Source organism: Streptopelia decaocto (assembly GCF_964273445.1).
Source record: "Streptopelia decaocto genome assembly, chromosome: 2".
NCBI classification, from domain to species: domain Eukaryota; kingdom Metazoa; phylum Chordata; class Aves; order Columbiformes; family Columbidae; genus Streptopelia; species Streptopelia decaocto.
This window is the reverse complement of record NC_138655.1, coordinates 59,209,384-59,229,487: the sequence shown is the minus strand read 5'-3', so window position 1 is coordinate 59,229,487 and position 20,104 is coordinate 59,209,384. Positions and strand designations below refer to the sequence as shown.

Genomic DNA, 20,104 nt, shown 5'->3' with positions numbered 1-20,104 from the left:
TTTTTTTTTTTTTTTTTTCATTTTTAAATACCGCGTACTAATAAATGCAATTTTTCAATAAGTGATGACATTTTTACCATTATTGTAAACTTAATGAAATTTCCACCATAATAGCACACATTTCAGGAAAATAAAATCTCTCCTGTCATTCATCCCAAAATGTTGTTTTCAAAAAGTGTACAAGGGGTCATTTGAAGTATCGTTTTAAAGAAAAGGCATTTTCCAAGTTGGACAGAGAATTAAAAGAGAAAAATAAAAATCTTTAAAATATGAAAATCTGCTTTGTTGCACTGGTTCAAGCAAGACATGCAAGTGCAATGTTATATTTGACTTTTTGGCTACTGACAGGATAATCTAGTAGATGAAGCATCTCAGTGAATTATAGCACTGTACTGAGTTTTCTTCCAGAAAGTCAGAAAGATCAAACGATGTTTGTAGCCACTGAGATTGAGGGATTCCATTAGACATTGCCTCTCCCTCCCCTCTTTCTAATAAGATGGAAGCTTTTTTGAAAATATGTGACAAATGACTACTCACAGCAGAAATAAATCACGCACCACAGAGTACAGCATTATTAATAGTGCAATAATAGTAATAACTTACTGTGATAGCAAAGAAGTACTATTAGGAGGGACATGGTAGCTAATAGCATTTCCTCTAACAGGGACTAAGGGACAAACCTTCCTTCAGTACCTTATAAATAAGAGGAAGATTAAAGAAGCCTGTGTGACCAGTCACACACCTCAAAAACAGCCTTCACTAAAAGTAACTTGGATTTCATTAAGGGTGCAGCTGTTGAGAAGTGGTGAAGAATCCATATCAGAGATTTTTAGCATGTTTTAAAGGTTTGAACCAAAATATTCGAGGTATTCTCTGGCTTGTATGGATGCAAAAGAAAAAAGAAAACACCTTTTATCACAAAAAGCAAATCAATGCAAACTTTCAATATTCATGTATTGTTTTTGTTTACCTGTAGCTTTTTACAGAAGAACAGATTTTTTAAAAAATTAATGATTATAATTAATGAATTAATTAATGGATGAAAATATTAATTTCCTTCATGACTGAATTTTGCAAACAAAATTTGTAAACAACTACAGGTAGAGGAAAAAAAAAAAAAAGGCAGTAACCTCCACAGTTACATATTCCAACACAGACCTGGGTGAACTGAGATCACATACGCAAGTATGTTTGGAAATGTGTATATATAAAATACTTATGAATAAAGCTCTGTTGGTAATGGCATTTAACTTACTAAAGAAAAGCCAGAATACAGCTACTGAAAGAATCACTATGGAAATCTCCACACTAGAGTTTCTGCTCTCACACTATTATTATATCCAGAATACAGAAGTATTTCTGGAACTGCTGTACATCAGTGAATGACAGTAAAGGCCAAAACCACTCTACCAACCTCTTTTTCAAGCAAAAGAAGTTAACGGGTACCCTCCTTCTTCAGAAAAAAATAAGTCTTAGCAAAGTTGAAAAAACGGATGCCAATAGGTATGTTATAAATGAGTTTATTATTTGTGAGAACAATGAATTAACACTACTCAAAGGAAAAAGGGGAATTAGGCAGATATTAGGCAAACCTTCCAAGCCCAGCCAGCTAAAGCAGGTTTCTCAGCTCATGAGCAGTGACCGGCAGTCATGATATACTCAACTTGATTTGAGTATAATCAAGTCCCAAAACTGAGAGAAAAATAAAACTTCCATTGCAGTTTCTCATGTGTGATATACAAGAGACAACTGTTCAGACACCAAAATGACCTTTAGAATATACACATGTGCCAGCTGAAGTGGAGAAGCCACAGTTCCTGACAACAAAGGAAGCTCACAAACATTTTAAATCGTAGCCCTTTATGCTTCTGTAATGCTCCCTGTGTGTATGTGCGAGTGCTGGTTTGCACAGGTTCCTACATATTCATGAACAAGGCCCTTTTGTTGTGCAAATTCCAGCCTTTGCATTTTGATTACTTCCTTCTATATTTGTACAGTACACAGCCGCAGCACAGAGGACATTTCAAACCTCCTCCTCAATCAATGATACTACATTCATAAGCTTTGGAGAAAAGGAGGATTTCTTTGTGCTTAAGCATTCTTGCTGGCTAGATGATTTTCTGTAAAAAAAAACGTGGCCTTCTAGATTGGCCTTTGTGGCATGTTTAACACTCTCCTATTGTCTGTATAGATAACTAGGTGCCCACTTTCAGGATTTTTAATCAGCTCATGCAAATAGGCTTGGTGGGGGAGAAATGCAACAGTATCTAACTGCTAAAATAGACACCCTGGCACTTATTGTAAACGGTATCTCTATAAAATAAAAAGAGCATTATGAAATTTATTATCATTTTGTATATACGAGTTTCTGAGTTTTGTTGTTGACTTTTTTAAAGGGGGCTTTTTTTTAAAAAAAAAAAAATGTTACTTTTGAATTCTGAGATATTTCAGTCCTCCTGTATTTTGAGGTAGAAGGTTAAATGTTATTATGACTCTTGGAGAATAAAGGACCTGCTGCCAGGGCAATTCAAGTTATTCAGAACTGCCATGTGAGACTAATTATTGCTACTGCTCACTGTGGAATTCAAAGGTTAAAATGTAGAGTTGAAACAATAAGTGAGTCCTTATGTGATTAAGAATGTATTAATTATTTTGTCTGCTTCTTCTCTGCTCACATATTAGACAGAAATAACCTTGTTAGTCATATTCATCATCAGGAATATTAATCCAACAATGTCTGTTTACAGCAGAGCACATATATGAAAAAGGGACAATCAGAATAGAGTAAATAAATATCAAATCTTCTGGGCTCAAGCATGGATGTAAAGCCATCTGAAAGTAAAATGGTGCTTGGTCTCAAAATATTTTAAAAGAAGTCCTATTTTCATTATGACATACAACCATGTTGTGAAGGGAGAAGACAAACTGTTCATTTCAACAGAATAGCACAGTTTATGTTGTCTCAGGATCATCCGAAGGAACATAACTTGTTATCTGCTAAAACATTAGGCAAACACAACACAATTCTTAGCTATTTCATTAAAAAGCTTTGTAACATTTGAATTATACCATTTACATTGGATATCTAGTGATCAGCTGAAAACTCATGCTGTGCCCTCTGGGTTGTAAAATATGCAAATATGAGCCCCTTGTATAAATACCACAAAGATGATGGCTTTCCTTCTGAGCTGTATGTTTATTGTGTTAACTGGACAGACATTAGGTGACTCTTTTTCAAACTACATATGATTCATTCCATACAAATTCATAAGGAAATTTACTGGTTAGGCAATGGCAAATTAATGAATTATTGATGTACTCATTTATATTAATTGAGAATTTATAAATTTGTTCATTACTATGCTACACAACTTCAGCTGTTGAGCTTGCTGCTCTGTCTTAGGAGTCACTGAGCTCTCAATCTATTTGTGATAAAATTGCAGTTTAGTACAGATAACTTTATTCTTCCAATAACTTGTCTTTTTTGAGATGTGATTGTTTTTATCATCAAAATTAGAGCTTTTACAGTGAAGTGGAATGGCTCAGGCATTTTTTGTCAGTTGGAGAAAGTCTTTTGTAGGTGCGTATGTCATGGCTGTATTTGTCAAACAGGGACTAGAAAATAGCAGAACACTTTAGAAGGCACACTAGACATTTAGGGTAAAGAAGCTTGTATATAATCCCTTCTTCTCTCTGTTTGCTGTACTCAGCTATACTGTGGAGAATTTAATTGTGTGTGAGTTTCAGTGGAAGACACTCTGACTTGTCAACACTGGGCCAGTCTGAGAGGAGCTTTGGCAGAGAGAAAATGCAATAAGTTTCCACTAGTAAAAGAGTTCTTCGATTAGGTACCACGATCAACACCAGAGTAAAAGTCCTGCAGATGAGTTAAACACAGAGCTCCTTCTTAAGTAGGATTTAAGTGAAACAAATAACTAGCACAGAAGTTATTCCAGGTCAAGAATTTGGCAGAAGGTAAATTAAGAGCCGGAATGAAATTGGAAGGGAAAAAAGTAGGAACAGGACTACAACATATTACAGTATAACTTTGGCACTGCTAAATATCAGGAAATAACTAAACCTTTTCAATAGACAAAATGCCACTTTTCCAAAAATTAGAGCTATGTGATTCCTGAAGAAGCAAGGGGATGATACATATAAGAGATTCCCATTTATTTTTTAAAGTTATTTTCAGAATTTAGCAATACGTACCACTTGGGGAAAGAATATAAGAAAAAAGTGAAGAGGTAGTGAGAAAACAGACAAGACAAAACCACAGAAAATTCATATCCTGGGTTATTAGGCTTTTAAAAAATATTGTGAAGGTGTAGAAGATGAAAAAGATCCTAACAAACTTAAATAGTAAGTGTGTGATACTGAGAACTCTGAGCTAATATTATGTGAAATGACAAATCTATTTATTGCAGCTGCAGGAATGCTCATACTACTGCCCAACCCAAACTGACTTACAAATTCTATGACAAGCGTATGATTTATAATGATGAGCTTATGATTTATAATGATCATATATAATGATCTATAATATATGATTTTTAATTGTATAATTAACATCTGATAATACACAGTTTAGATAATCCACCAACAATCAGGGATTGGATGCTTCCCTTCAGGGAGGTATAGACCTGAGTTGATACACACATCGGTGTATGAAGTCCCATAATAAGTTGTTTCATGAGCACGTAAGGGGCCTCTCCTCATAAGGGAAAAAGAGGAGGTTTCCTATAACTTAACTTTAAGGGCTAATTGACTAATACATTTTTCATTAACACTAAAAATTGCCACAGAGGACTGACAGACAAATGAAAGATTTCAGTCAGATGTAGTGCCTGAAGCAAACACTGAACTTTCTGCTTCAGATAACTCTAGCATCTGTGTATCTACCACTGAGAAAATTAGTATGTCAGTCTTGGGTCACATACAGGGAAAAAAACCCCTGAGAAATTCTCATGTCACTACTCTGAAATGCTTGAGCTCAATACTTGTGCCAATGAAAGAAACAGATTCCAGATCTTAAAGTGACAGAATACCACACTTCATTAGAATTTCTCTGATGAAGAAAAAGAAAAATCAAAGACAAACAAAGAAGGAATAGTTAAATGTAGTTCAATGGGTCTCTCTGAATGCGCACTGTGAATAAACTTGGAAATATTTGAAGTAATTTGAATTTTAACATCTTGTCTATGAAACAGAAGAAAATATATTTCAGAAAAAGGATTGTGTCATGAATTTGTGGGTCCTTCTGTTCTCAAAACTGCAAGAACATACCTACTGCCTCCACCTCTCTACTTGGCTGGAAACTAAACAGCCTCTCCCCTCATTGGTTTTTCTCACTGTGTTTCACTTGACTTTAGCATGAATTTGTTTTTTTTCTTTTTTTTTTTTTTTTTTTTTTTAATACTTCTGGACAGCACTTAATTAACTTGATCAGAAAGATTCCATACGTAGAAAATATTGTTTAATGTAAAAGGCAGAATTGCAGAAAACCATAAGAAAGAACATTTCTAAAGGAACAAAGAGTCCGTATGTGTTTATTTTTTTCAGTGCCTCCCCCTAAGAGATGAAAAACATTTCTGAATTCTTAGGACCCTCCTCCTATGCTCCCAAAAAGGTACCTCAGCCAGCTTGTTTTGCCAAAAGGAAAGTTTGGACAACTGCCTTTTGCAGTTTCCAGAGACTGAAATGTGAACATTGCTTATGACCTTTGTTATGGATTGCCTGGTTTACAACATCAGCAAATTGAATCCTGTAACTTTGGCAGGTGTCTGAAAAATGTCTTCACACCTGATCTGGCTACGAGATATTTCACCGGTACCTGTTTTACTGCTTTTCTGGTATGTTTCTTCGATTGCATGTAATTAATGCAATCCAGTGCAAATTTACAGTACCTTCATCTGGACAGTTAGGTAGGCAGTTTTGTAAGGATGACACTTGCCATTTTGGGGTCTTAAAATCAGACACAGTCAGGGACTAATGTCCACACACATGGAACAGCAGCTCCAAAAGTTTGAAGATAAATAAATGCACTTGTGCAGATCAACTGCATTCCTAGGCACAATGTCTCCAATACATCCAATACCCAAAATAATGAGAATAAAGTGTCTGAGTACATTATCAATGTCCACGAATTATGGATATCTTGTTGACTCACTGATGATTCAACATTAAAACTCCCCAAACCAATGTGAAGCCGTTCAGGTGTAAAGCCTAGCTCTTGGAAAAATAAATGCTAGGCTCCTACCTCAGGTGTTCTAAATTACTGTGGGATACATTCACTATGCTAGATGCACAGTATTAATCAGCACAAAGCTATTGTAGTGCCTAATGGAGTTGTGAATTACTATTTTCTGATCAGTGGATAGATTGCATGGGATTAGCCCTAATCAGGTGCTTTAAATAATGAGTATCTCTCCATCCACAGCCACACAAAACTGTGCATCCCACAAATCTCAGAAGAGATTGGACAGGAAAGAACACAAATTAAGTAAATCACTGTGCAAGAAATATTTACTTTCATTTGTTCACCAAATAATGAAAAGTAAGGATGGGTCTAACTTCGTAAGTACTGCAGAGATACATATTTACAAACTCCAATTCTGTGCAAAACTAAATAGAAAAATCAAGCAGTTTAAAAGAATCTGTGTTCATTCCTCCTGTATTTTAGACATCCTCCCAATTGTGTAGGTATTGCATTTCATTAGACAAGTGAACAGTTTAGTTTTATACATCTGAGTCCACATTCATTTAAATGCAAACCAATATATTTAGTAAAAGAGAAATTTAATTGCCTGAAAGCTTAATTTTGATCCATTTATTTATCATAGTATCTCTGTGAATATGTCCATTTATTTTAATGGAGGGGATTTATTTTCTGAAACAAAGTAATACCAAAACTGAGGATGGATAATAAATACATAAAACTATTCTCTTAATGTTCATGCAAACCACATATGTATATATTTATAGGTGCTAAAACACAGTAAAAAATACAAACCTCTTTAAAAATACCCTTTAAAGCAATTGTCTACATTTAATATTTAAGCCTTAGGGAAAAATTAAAGCAACAACAGTTTTACTGCATAGCATTTTCATAATACATGGATGAGTACTTCACTTCTGATAAGACAGCATGCATCAGGAATTTAGTGTATAAGGTACTGGCAGATCAATGGACAAAGCAAACAATGTTCAGAAAGATGAAAAAGGTGCTGATTAAAAAAAACAAAAAACAAAAAAACCCAAACGAATAAATAACAGATTTTAAAATGAGCATTAGTGTTGCCCTATATAGACTTCAGATGCTATCGAAGATACTGACTTCTCTCTAGTCCTATTTTTTTGCCTATATATTTTTCTGCCAACCTAAATCTAGTCTTTGTGCATTTCCAAATCAGACAGATAAAGCAATCCCAAGCAGGCAAAAGGGAGGAATCAGATCAAAGACAATAAAGCATGACACATAAAGCCAGAGCTAGCTCGTAACAATAAAACACAGGAAAACAATCCACTTTTTATCAGGTTGCATGGTCCATGCATTGTAGGGGAAGATGATATTCAGATACTAACATGCAATCAAAATACTGCAGGAGGCCTGAAAAATCAGAGGTAAACCTCACATTTTACTTGAATATATACAATCACTATACATAATTGATTAATACTGATATGCCATAGATTAAAACAAAACAGTACAAAACCAACTATCTTATTAAAAAAAAATCACTATGATATAGAATGACTTTTTCATAATTAAAATCTGTAGAGAGTTACATACATTTTGAGACATATAAGAAATCAATTTTAAGTGATTAATCTGAATTAGTGTTAACAGCTAAATTTTAGTTAATGACAACTTCAATTTCCAAAGATAGTTTCCTTCAGAATCAGTTAAAAGAAATGGTTCTGCTCACAGACAGATATTCTACTCTGAATAGGCAAACATTAGTAAGTCTTTGGTCATTCCTTTTTACTCAAATATAACTCCTTCTTCTTTAATAAAATGCATACTTGCTAATACAGTTTTAGCCAAAGAGTCAGATGAGTGGGAAATTCACAAAGAATGAGCTTAAGCTAAATCCTAGTGGTTTTTTTTTTCCTTTATTTATTTGCTTGCTTGTTTGATTTTCCCCAGAATAGTTTGGTGGTTTTTCAGGCACTGGTTTTGGCATTTTGTTAATTTTCTAGTATTGCATAGCTATACTTCTTGAACTAATTTCACATGAGGTATTTTGAGGCCTAGGGGAAGGAATGATTTAGCAAATTATTCTTCCTAAAATTGTATATTTGAATAAGGCCCACAGCTTAATCATTGAAGTTAAATTGAAACATGGATCAGGCATTACTAATTTTTAGTTAGAAAATATTATATAAAAAAAAAATGTCTTCATGATTGTTAATGATGAAGTCATCACAGAAAAGTGACATCAGTCTGGATATACAAAGTTATGAGCTAAATGATAATTCCCACCTGTAACAAACTGAAAAGAAATTTTGGTCATAACCACCTTAGGCTCTAGGGCCCATTTGATCCATGTTTTTGTGATCACCAGCTGTACTTTTGTGAATATTTGTTAATGATATTGAACAAGTAAGTACACATCAAAAAGTGTAAAAGGATTTTTAACAAGACAGTGTGGCTAACCAAAGAGTGTAGAGACACCTGCAGTTTCCTGGATTGCTTCAGAAAATTCAGGCTCTGTATTAGGGAATATGAAAAACTTAGAAAAGTCCAGGACCATAAAATACAAGATGAAACATCTCCAAAGACAGAGATAAATGCAGAGTTATTTCTGCACGGAAACACAGAAAAGGCATTGGACTTCACAGTAAGATACAAAATGCATTAAAAAGATGTGAAATGGAGGCAAAACAGAGCGCCACCGACATTTAAAACTGATCTGAGGATGGAAATGGAAATGAGGATTAAAACTGCAGGCAGAAAAAAGAGCTAGCCTTATTACGAGTTCAAAATGTTCTCTGTACTCCTGCTTGCAATTATACTCTAGGGTGGCAATCAGTCATCAGGAACATCCAAAAAGAGTAATATCTACTATAATGGAAGTTATTCCATTCATATTGTGTGATAAGCCTTTTTCCGTGATCCAGAATTAATTTATTCTATGTCAAAGGTACTCAAATTATACCACACTAGTATTTAAGGACAGTGAGACTCATAAACCTTAAGAATGACAATTCAACTGCAGTTAAATAAGTCAGAGGAAGATTAAGCTCAATTTAAGTATAAGATATATTAATGTTTATTTCAAACACTGAGTTGAATATATTGAAAAGTAATATTCAACAAATGGAAGTCTGTGGAGAAGCCATGTATACCATCTTTCTTTACAATGAGAGGCTAATCTAACTTATCAGACTGCTGCTCAAAAATCACTGCATATTTCTTCTTCTTGCTGCTTCTCCTTAGCTCTTACCTTCCAGACTCAAATGTGAACCACGTTGAGTCACGCCCGTATCTCCTCAAAGAGCTCAGAGGCCACATGACCAGCTTGACCTTTGCATTGTGGATGTCCCAGAGATAGATGTTTTCATGTGTGATCTGCATTGTACATTCTCCATAGATATCTAAATTTGGTGTAGGCATAAGATATACATTGAATCGTTCTGGAAAAAAAAGCAAACAAACAACAACACAACAAAACAAAATAAGGCATCACCAGTCAAAGAAAAAAATTTTCTACTGGCAAAAAAACCACCACCACCACCACCACCGCCTGTCTTTAGTTACTAATGGATCAGAAATAAAGGCCAAATTTCTAGCCCTGAACAGAGGTGAAGATCCACTGATGTTGAAGAAGCCATTCTAGTGTACATGAAAGGAGTGAGTTAACGGTTAGACTCAGTAATCTTAAAGGTCTTTTCCAACCAAAATAATTTTATGATTCTATAAGAGGAGCATCTTCATTTCATTTTCATTATAAATAATGCAGCAGATTGAAACATCTTTCACAGATGATCTGCATAGTCTTCTTTGACATATGTCCCCAGCAACTTAACTAAAGTCCTTTATTTTCACATTAAGGTCCATGACTCTTTGCAAATCAAAATTCACAATGACTTGAACTCTGATAGAGGCTCCTCTGTCAAAGAAAAGAACTACATGTACCTTGGCAAAACATGTATGTATAACCATTGCCCCTTAGAAAAATTGTCCTTGAAATTGCAAAGCCAGATTTGCTTACTGAAGCTTGTTAAAAATTACGTTCTTTGTGTTCAGTTTCTATTTATTTGCCAAACTCATTATTATTTGTCAAATTAATCACATTTTTAATCATCTATTGCTCTTTTGAAAAATCCAGTTCAACACAATATATTATTATTGTCATGACATCAATTACTATCAGCTGCACTTCCACGGCAGAGTGACCCCATTGCAGTAAGAGGTCAAGGGCATTAACAATTTTTTGAAGTGTCTGAATTGCATGTGATTTAATAAGCAATACAAAACCATCCTTTTTAAAAAAAAAAAAAAAACAACAACAAAAAAGACAAACAAAAACCCCAAATCAAACCAAACCAAAACAACAACAAAACCCAAAACAAAACAAAAACACACACCCCAGCATGATATAAAACACCATTAACTCATACGGAAGGAAGTAAACCACAGTAACAGCAAGAGAATTTTAAATAAAAAAGTATTTTTCTTTGAAGAATAACTAATGTTTCTATGAGCTACTTCTACAGAGAATAAAAAGCTGTTAAATTTCAGGTTGTACAGCTGGAAGTGCTAGCCTATATTTTAAATCCAAAGGCACTGAAATCTTAGTGCTTAATAGCATAATATGGGAGAGTGTGGCTGATTGACAACTTCCACTCACAATTTCCGTTCATGTTTGAAATACAATAGTAATGCAAAATAGCAATGCTACTGCACTGAAGAGTGTTGACAAAAAAAGGTAAGAATGATTTAAAGTATGAGCACAACCAATATTCATTCAATAAACAGTACTGGGAAAATGTACTTTAAAGGGACATGTGACAGGAAAATTGTCTCCAACAGCTTAATAAATGAATGACAGTTTGGTGTGAAACATTTTCAATCCACCATTTGTACTGATATTTTTTATGGTGTCCTCATAAAAATTAGGAAGGAATTTAAACTAATCAGAGATGAATGAAGTGAGATAAATTTATCAAAACAGTCAAAATTAAATACAGCTTCTCAATATGCTTGTCATTCAGTATCACATACATTACATCTCCTTTTTAAAAATATTTGATATTTATTTTTTCTGACAAATCAGTGAAAATATTGGAAATAAATGACAATATAAAATATGTTAGAAATCTGTGAGTATATGTGTGTATGTGTCAATAAAGTAGCAAAAGTTTGACTGAGGAATTAATGGAAGCAGGGAACTGCTGGGTGAGCAGTTAGAATTGCCATCCTGCATAGCTATAAGTAATCTTGTCATCCCCAATGTTATTCTGTTTCAGTCAATTTAATTTTGTCCTATTAATGACTCCCCAATTGATTCATTCAGTCTCAGAGCCATTCAACCTCTTCTGCCAGGCTCTGGTTCTCATTAATCACACTAATGGGTTAGCCCTAAAAGTTTCATTTTATGCTAAGGTCCCCAGTGTGAATTTCCTAATGTTTTGTAAAACTCTTCTGACACACAGCACAAATAGATTAGCAGTTGCTGCTGAGATCACTGCAAATTTCCCTGAAGTCTCAGAGGAGTGAGTTGGACACAGGACTAACCTAATGCCTACTGTAGTAAATGGAAAGACTTACATGGGAGTATGGGTCAATGACTGCATTGGGAAGGGAATGATGGCGAACGAGACAACTTACATTTTGCAATGGGATTATATTTACATATATATATGTATATACCCTTTTTCATTGTCCATATGTCACTGTGATGGTTATGCAAAAATGCCTAGTAGCTATGCAGGTGTGCTTTTATCATATATTAGACTCCAGTTTTGCATTGCCAAGCTGTTACTTCCTGCAACTACCTCCTCTATTTGAAAGAAAGACACAGGTGACCGACATACTGGCTGGTTCCCTCAGCCTCTCTTTTACATTACATGAAATCACACAATGTGTTTACGGGGGAATGGGGCTACTATATGAGAATGGAAATCTTTCCCTTTCCCTTTCCCTGTCTTCAATAACAGAGTGCCTCAGACAGCAAATAAAAGGTGCAATTATTTTCTGAAGTAAACCTCAAACTGTTGAATTGAAGGCACAAAATATTTCAACCTGTTTTAGAAGTTACCAGGATACTTGTGAAATGCTCAACTTCTCTGAAGTGTTCAAGGATATTATTGCATGAAGGGTATTCAGGATACAACATATCCTCAAACTGTCAGGAGGAGGTCGGTGTCTAAGGTGAGGTGTCATGGATTAAGGAAAGTATGTCTGATTAAACCGAACATCAGCTGCAGGGAAAAATGTAGCACCCTTGGAACTTACTCAAATTGTCAAGAAAAGCAAGTGTACAAACACATGTCCTGGAGAGGACTAAAGATGGATATATTTGCTTTTGAAACAATAACTTGTGAATACTTTTGAGTAGTGGGAAATTGAGGACGTGGAAAGGTGTGGATACCATTAAATGATTTTATGAATTAAAAAGCAGGGTCAAATTTTTCCATTTTAGAAAATATTTGAACAGGTGTCTGTAATGGCAATATGATAATTCAGTTTTGAGAGTCAAGATTTTGCCCTAAACTCATCCAGGCAAGAACAAACATTCATAGGTTAGATTTGGGAATCCCAGCTGGATTCTGTCACCAGATCTTCTGAATCACATTGAATAAGATATTTAGCTTCTCTGTGGGTCAGTCACCATTTGCATATGAGTGGGAAGAGATAATAGCAGTTCACTGGGTAGTAAGATTAAGTAAATAGAAGTTAATGAGGAAACCGGAAAATAGGAATATGTAAGAAACCAAACATGTAGATGCTATCCTATTTGACAAGAGCAGGCTGAGACTGAGCAGGTGCAACTCCTCAGCACTCAGCATCACTATCCTCCTCCCTCCTCTAAAACTGGTGAGAGCAAAGTTCAGGGAGTGGAGGAGCCAGGATGAGAAAAAAATGTTGATATATTGCAACGCTTATTATTCCACTCTTTTCAATGTAGCTGCTCTTTCCCATCTCCTCAAATAAGCAGAGCAATGCTTCATCATACACTTCATGCATGTAAAGGTGTTCAGCAAGAATATCACCTTTAATAACTTTTTTGCAGAGCATGGGAGTTTAATAGTCTTTGTTAAAACGAGCATATTGACTGAGACAGAGACTTGGCAGCAACTCTGAAATGCTCTCAGTCTTCCAGATCAAAGTCCAGCTGTACTAGGGAAGCAAAACCACAGTGAGGCCCAGTGATCCTGGTTCTGGCCATTTCATCTCTGGATTCCCTTGTCTAAATCATCCCAGTTGGAAAACTGAGCGAATAACATTGCAGTCTTGAAATCCAGATGCTTTGTTTCATTTCAGCTTTAATACAAAGGAAAAACGACTTATGGAAGGAAGCAGCCAGGTTGGTGGGAACTATATAAGAGGAGGATTTAAAAGCTAACATTCAGTTTCTAGCTGGAAGAAATTCCCTCTACTTCTATGTGACTTCTGCTGCTGACACTCTTTAGTTAATTTTCACATGGAAAGATGGCTCTAAGTCTTGAAGACACAGCATCTTGTATTCATTCATATGTCAGGTCTGTTAAAACAATTCCTTCCTGCTTTACACAGTGAGGAACCAGGACTTCAGAATTAATTTTATCCCTTTGCTTATAATTATTCTGCTTTGCTTCTGTGTGTGGAAATGCTTATTAACATCTCAATTAAAATATAAAGGATACCATGAATAAATTAAATTGTTTCACTGATAAGTAGGAACATAGAGAAGATCTGAAAACTAACTGGATTAATCAGCTATTAAAACTGTTAACATGTTTCTTTACTAATAAAGCTGTCTATGTCGGGTTTATTTTATTTTATATATATCTTTTTTTTAAACAAGGTATAAAAATGAATTAAGGATAACAGAAAATGAATATGTAGTGAATCACACACAGGGATTCTACAGACCCTAGAAAATGCCCTAAAACAAGTCAGCTCTGTGAATGTAATTACAAAGTCTCTGTGCTTTGGCTGTAGTTTGTAATCTCAATATGTAGCAGTAAGAAATAAGTTATAACCCTCTTCTGAGGATTCAAGGACATTGTTCACTATGAAAAGCTACTTTTTTACTAACAGAAATTTACAAATGTCCTGCAGTTAAACCCAGGAAGCAAGACAGTTGCACTGTGGAATCTTTTAAAATAAATAATAAAGGTAAAACAAATGTTATGAAAAAGGAAAAACTTTACAAAGGAAGTAATTTTATGATATATTACTTTAAATATTAGGCAGGGAGTAAAATTAAAAAATTAATTACCTTTCAAACTTTTCCAGACTCTTAAAATCAAAATTAGCTTTATAATGCATTTAAAAAAAAGTGCCAAGGCAGCATTTAACACATAATAGAAAAGCACAATATTGACATCCCAGGCATGAAATGCAACAATACATGAGTTGCAGAAGCAAAGGATGGAACGGGCCTTTTCTTTAGGTTAATAATTTGCATTTTTACATTTGCCTATTTTCTTCATTGTTTACACCAGTGTTACAAGTAAAATTCAATAGAATGTCATTCGGAACAAGTGTTCAGTTATTTTAGTGTTATTATGTAGTATTCATAATAGATATGAATAGAGTCTTCACCAAAGAAAAGCACCTGCTCTTAAAGGGTGAATTTAGTAGCACTGTCTACACATAACTATTTTCTAACCAATGTTTTCTTGTATATTCTGGTTTCTTTTTCACAGTAAACATGATCTCTCCATTTGGATTGCTTCCTTCAAATTACTTTTATAGAGAATGAAAATACAGTGACATATTGGAAAAAGGGATGTTTTGAAAAAAAAAAAATCATGAGCACGGACAAACGCATTGAGAGCTGGAAAGGCAGTCTCCAGTTCTTCTAAATGAAGACAGCACTCTATAGTCACAATTTCCCTAGCAGCAGATTGAGAAACCTAAGGAATACTGAACATGTGTGCAATTATCACATGATTTTGCTCAGAAGGCTACTTGTCAACAGTGTTATCAGATCCAACTGAGTCTGGGTTTTCTTTCCTGTAGTTATAATTGTGTATTATTATTATTTGTCTTATCATTGTATATACAGCTCCACTGTCATTATACCAAATTGTTATCTGAACAGGATCATGTAGTCTTTACGGCTTTTGATTTAATACTATATTTCCATTCTTTATCAAATAATCCAAATGAACATTCATTAACAGTAAGACTGTGTTTGGTATGAAAAGACACAGAATCAGAGTTGCTGCTATAGGGCTGAGGAACACAAACGAATCGCTTAGATGCAGGAGAGAGAGAAGGTAAAATGGTTGGAGAGCAACAAAAGCTTCATTTCAAACCTCATTTTTATTGGAATCTGTGTATCATTGCAAACCAAGCAGCCATTAGTTGTGAGCCTTAAATATAAAAAGAAAACCACCTAAGGGTCATTTTCTGCAGTGGAGTTTACATAGTAACACTTGCAATAATACTTCTTGAAAGTAATAACAGATCAAATCCAGTAAGAAGCTTTCTGTTGCTGATGTGCTTTGCACATAATTGCTTATATGTTTTCTCTATTCTTCCTACAACTCTCAATAGCCAGAGGTCTCTGCCGTAAGCAGGCAGATCTATAGTTTGGCTCTTTTAGCTATTACCAACTGCAGAATTGCTTGGTGCTGGAGGGTCAAGCAACAGCACAACCACAATAAAATAGATTTCACTAGCACTTACTGAACAATTCAGAAATACAAAAGAACAGCCCTTTTAGATTGCTGCACTACCATCAATTTTTGTCCACATGTGACAGAAATGCCTGATGAATGTATGGCTTTTTAGCCATGACATTTGCACACCAAATACAAATTTTCCAGCCTTTGGAACAAACTGTTTTGTAAATCATATTGTTGCATTCCGTTACTCTCCAACCATTTTACCTACTCTCTACTTCAAATCTAAGGGATTTGTGTATCAGAGGGACCCTGCAGAGGGATCTGGACAAATTAGAGAACTGGGCAATTACCAACTGCATGAAGTTTAACAAAGGCAAGTGCCAGATTTTGCACCTGAGACATGGCAACTCTGGCTGTACATACAGACTGGGGAGCAAGATGCTGGAAAGCAGCTCTGCGGAGAGGGACCTGGGGATTCTGGTCAATGGCAAGTTGAACATGAACCAACAGTGTACCCTGGCAGCCAAGAGGGCCACCCGTGTCCTGGGTGCATCAAGCACAGCATTGCCAGCCGGGCGAGGGAGGTGATTGCCTCGCTCCGCTCTGCACTGGTGTGGCCTCACCTGGAGCACTGTGTGCAGTTCTGGGCACCACACTATAAAGAGGATATAAAGCTACTGGAGAGTGTTCAGAAGAGGGCTACAGAGTTGAAGGGTTTAAGGGGGAAGCTGTATGAGGAGCAGCTAAAGTCACTTGGTTTGTTCAGCCTGAAGAAGAGGAGACTGAGACCTTACCATGGTCTATGGCTTCCTCACAAGGGAAGGAGGAGTGGCAGGCCCTGATCTCTTCTCTCTGGTGACCAATGAGAGAACCAGAGGGAACTGCAGGAAGATGTGCCAGGAGAGGTTTAAGTTGTACATTAGGATAAGGTTCTTCACTGAGAGGGTGGTTGAGCACTGGAACAGGCTCCCCAGGGAGGCAGTCATGGTTCCAAGCCTGACAGTGTTCAAGAAGAGACTGGACAATGCCCTCAGACACATGGTGTGAACTGTGGGGTTGTCACATGCGGGGACAGGAGTTGGGCTCGATGATCCTTGTGGGTCGCTTCCAACTCAGGACATTCTATGATTCTATGATTCTGTGTCACAGACATCATCATCAGATGTCCTCCTTTCTGAAATCAAAAGCTCATCTCAGCAGAACCACAAGAGTGAGAGTGGAGGGATAAACAGGCTCAGATGCAATAAAAAGAAATGTTAGACAAATCATAGAAAACATACATATTTTCCTTGCAAGTACTTTCTGAAATGTGAGTCATTTGGTATAAAAAAATACAAGTAGCAAGCAACAATGAGTTTTTATGGTCCCAGGGCATATACAATAACAATTAAGAAAATAATTACAAATGTTTCAAATTGAAGGTATTGACTATGGTGGTCATATACAGGGAGTAAACCAGAAACCTACACAATAGAAAACTTACTGTTTTTTCAAATGGAATGTGTTCATCCCTTCTGTGAATAACCTTAGAAGTACATGAGAAATACCATGCAAACGTCCTATAAGGAATGGAATGGCCAGGTAGTTGGACAGATGAAGTACATACTATATTAAAAGTATTACTGCTAGGAAAATGGAAAGCATCTCATGAGAAGAAAATTATTAGGCTAGTTTTTTTACAGCCAAGGAAGTATCTCTATCAAAGTTTAAACATTTCAGAAAATCTTTAGGGCAAAGTAACTATTTGAAAAAACACAGTGGAATGAGATGTGATTAATGGTTAATACACCTGTTCTTTTGGGATGAATGGTAGTACCACCTGGTCATATCATAGATATACCAACTGTATAACACCATTATTCAATCGCTTTCAGCTCTTAAGATGAAAAAAAGAGAAGAAAAAATATGTATCTAAAACTGCAAAACCACTGGCACTGTAGCCTTTATGACAGGGCAATCTGTGGTCTTGTCCATATACTAAGAAACATCTTTTGTTCAGTGACCTGAAAAAAGACTCTCGAATGGTCCAGGAAACAGAACCTGCCTGAAACTAGATGCTGAGGCTTTACAGTTCCACTACTGGTTTTATAAACTATACTCTCACATCCCTGTTTCAAGTAAATACTAATACATTGACTAACTCAAGAGTAATTCTGTGAAGTTGACATACCTGCAATGTTTTGAAATAATGACATTCAAAAGTACTATACCAGTGAACTGATATTATTTAACACAAAAATAATAAAATGACCTTGAGAGTGACACAGCTGCCATTTCCACAATGAGCAAGAGTGTAGACTTTTCATACTTATAGTCACTTTTCATGAGTTTCAAATTGGAAAATTAATTCTGACCTTTCAGTTTCAGGTCAACAAAAGCTTAGCAGACTTTTGAAAGGTTTTTAGGTACCTTCTGAACTATAGTTTTTGATATCGTGCCTTTAAAAGCTACAGTATGGAGAAAATGTGTAAGAAAATAAATTTAAAATTTGAATTTTTTATCAGAGGTCACCAAATGATTCCACCCTCCAATTAGTCACCTTTTCCATAAAACTGTAATGTGGGGAATGACACTGCCAAGTTTGCAGAATAAGATAACCAGCATAAACCAAAGTCATGGTTCAACTCATTTTACTGAAAGAATCAGCTAAAGAAATTCAAGTGCAACTGCATGTTCCTACAGCACAGCTAAACAAACAACGTGCTAGATTTCATACCAACAGTAAGAACCTGTGTACTCTCCCCTCCTTCCAAGTTGATTAAGACACCCCCACCTAACCAGAATTTTCTTTGTTTCTGAGCAAGACAACTAAAGAGACAACTTTGAATTTCAAACATACTTATTAAAATGCAAGGTTGTACATTCAGGGGATGAGGGAAGAAAGCAGATAGGCATAAGAATTACTCGTCTGGGATATTGCAACTAATGATTTAGCAGAGCATGCTTGTCAAATATTGGATCATACATATTCAGCCACTTGGTTTAAAAGAACATGGCTAATGATACCCTCCATGCATTCTTATTCATGTGATTTTTACAACAAATACATGCTTGCCTCTTTGTTTCCTTTCATTTATTTACTTGGAACAATAGGTATGCTAATTATGTTCATATATGCTGGTTGGTAGCACTGCAATTAATTTCTAGACCAAGGCAATTGAATGAAGACTTGTTTACACAACAGAACTAATCTATGTGTTCTGCAGGTCATAACTGGATCGTTTTCAAGAACAAGACAAATATAGTATTTGCCATCCAAGTCTGAAAGCTGCTGGACAGTACATGAATTCACTGCAGAAAAGCTTGAGGAATCTCAAGCTATTTTTCTGCTCACATCTGCTTTTGACAAGATTTATTTCCCTTCGCATTGAAGTTGTCTCTTCAGTAGTATGCATATGAGTTTTATATCTATAGCCTACAAGCATACAGCAGATAAGATGCTCTGAACAGTGTCTGATCACTATAACTTTCCTACAACATCAGTAGTTCTCCCTTCTATGTTTGCTAAGTAATCTGAGACTACAAATTAATTTCCATGTCTCAGAGCAGTCAAACAGCTTCACAAACATTTGAACTTCTTTTAAATCATGCTTGAACAATGTCTGGTTTTTGAACAAATTTTCTTAAATATTTCTGTATGTTTTATCTTATTAGGTTTGGAGATGTCTGGACTCTCCTATGAAATTAATGCAATGCAGTCAATATAGTGCAATTCAGTCTATAATTTAATTATGTAATTTTGTTTATAATGATAGTTGGCCTGATATTTCATAACCATTTAGGCATTTTGTTTTATTACTTTGTTAAAAGCTATCGGATTTTATAAAAGCATCAAGACAGTAATAATCATTGAGTGCTGTAATTTAGGGAGGAATAAATGAGCACGTTGTGTGCTGCCCTCATGTTCATTAATACAAATTAAATGATACAATAATCACAGATTTTCTTTTGTTATTGAGTATTCCAGCCACTAGCATCCTTCCTGTGGAAGTGTCTGATCTAAAATTCTGTTCCAAACAGCCTTTAGATGAAGACTTACAAGCTCAGGCTTAGTGCTGACTAGCATCTGTCATTGCCCTTTTCACCTGTATTTGACAACATTTAGGTGACCTTGACTCCGTTATTCAAGGCAGGTATGAGTTTAAAGCAAATACGTGTTTTGCAGTCCAAAGTGGTGTTGACATGTTCATCACTGCCTTTTAACAATAGTGGCTGTTTTATTTCTGCACACAGAGGCCCTTGTTTCTGGAACCAGAAAGGTCATAATCATCATCTCACGTGACAGGAAAATGTGAATGCAATGAACACATGGACA

General features: G+C 35.6%; 1 protein-coding gene across 1 annotated transcript in view; it reads right to left on the bottom strand.

Annotated features, from left to right (window-relative positions):
* Window positions 1-20,104, bottom strand: part of DOK6 (docking protein 6) — a gene marked incomplete at both ends in the record, with an annotated part of 245,622 nt that overhangs the window by 73,345 nt on the left and 152,173 nt on the right. Inside the window, one exon of the mRNA XM_082045765.1 lies at window positions 9,450-9,639. Within this exon, the coding sequence (XP_081901891.1) occupies window positions 9,450-9,639 (190 nt within the window). The remainder of the gene's footprint in view (window positions 1-9,449; window positions 9,640-20,104) is intronic.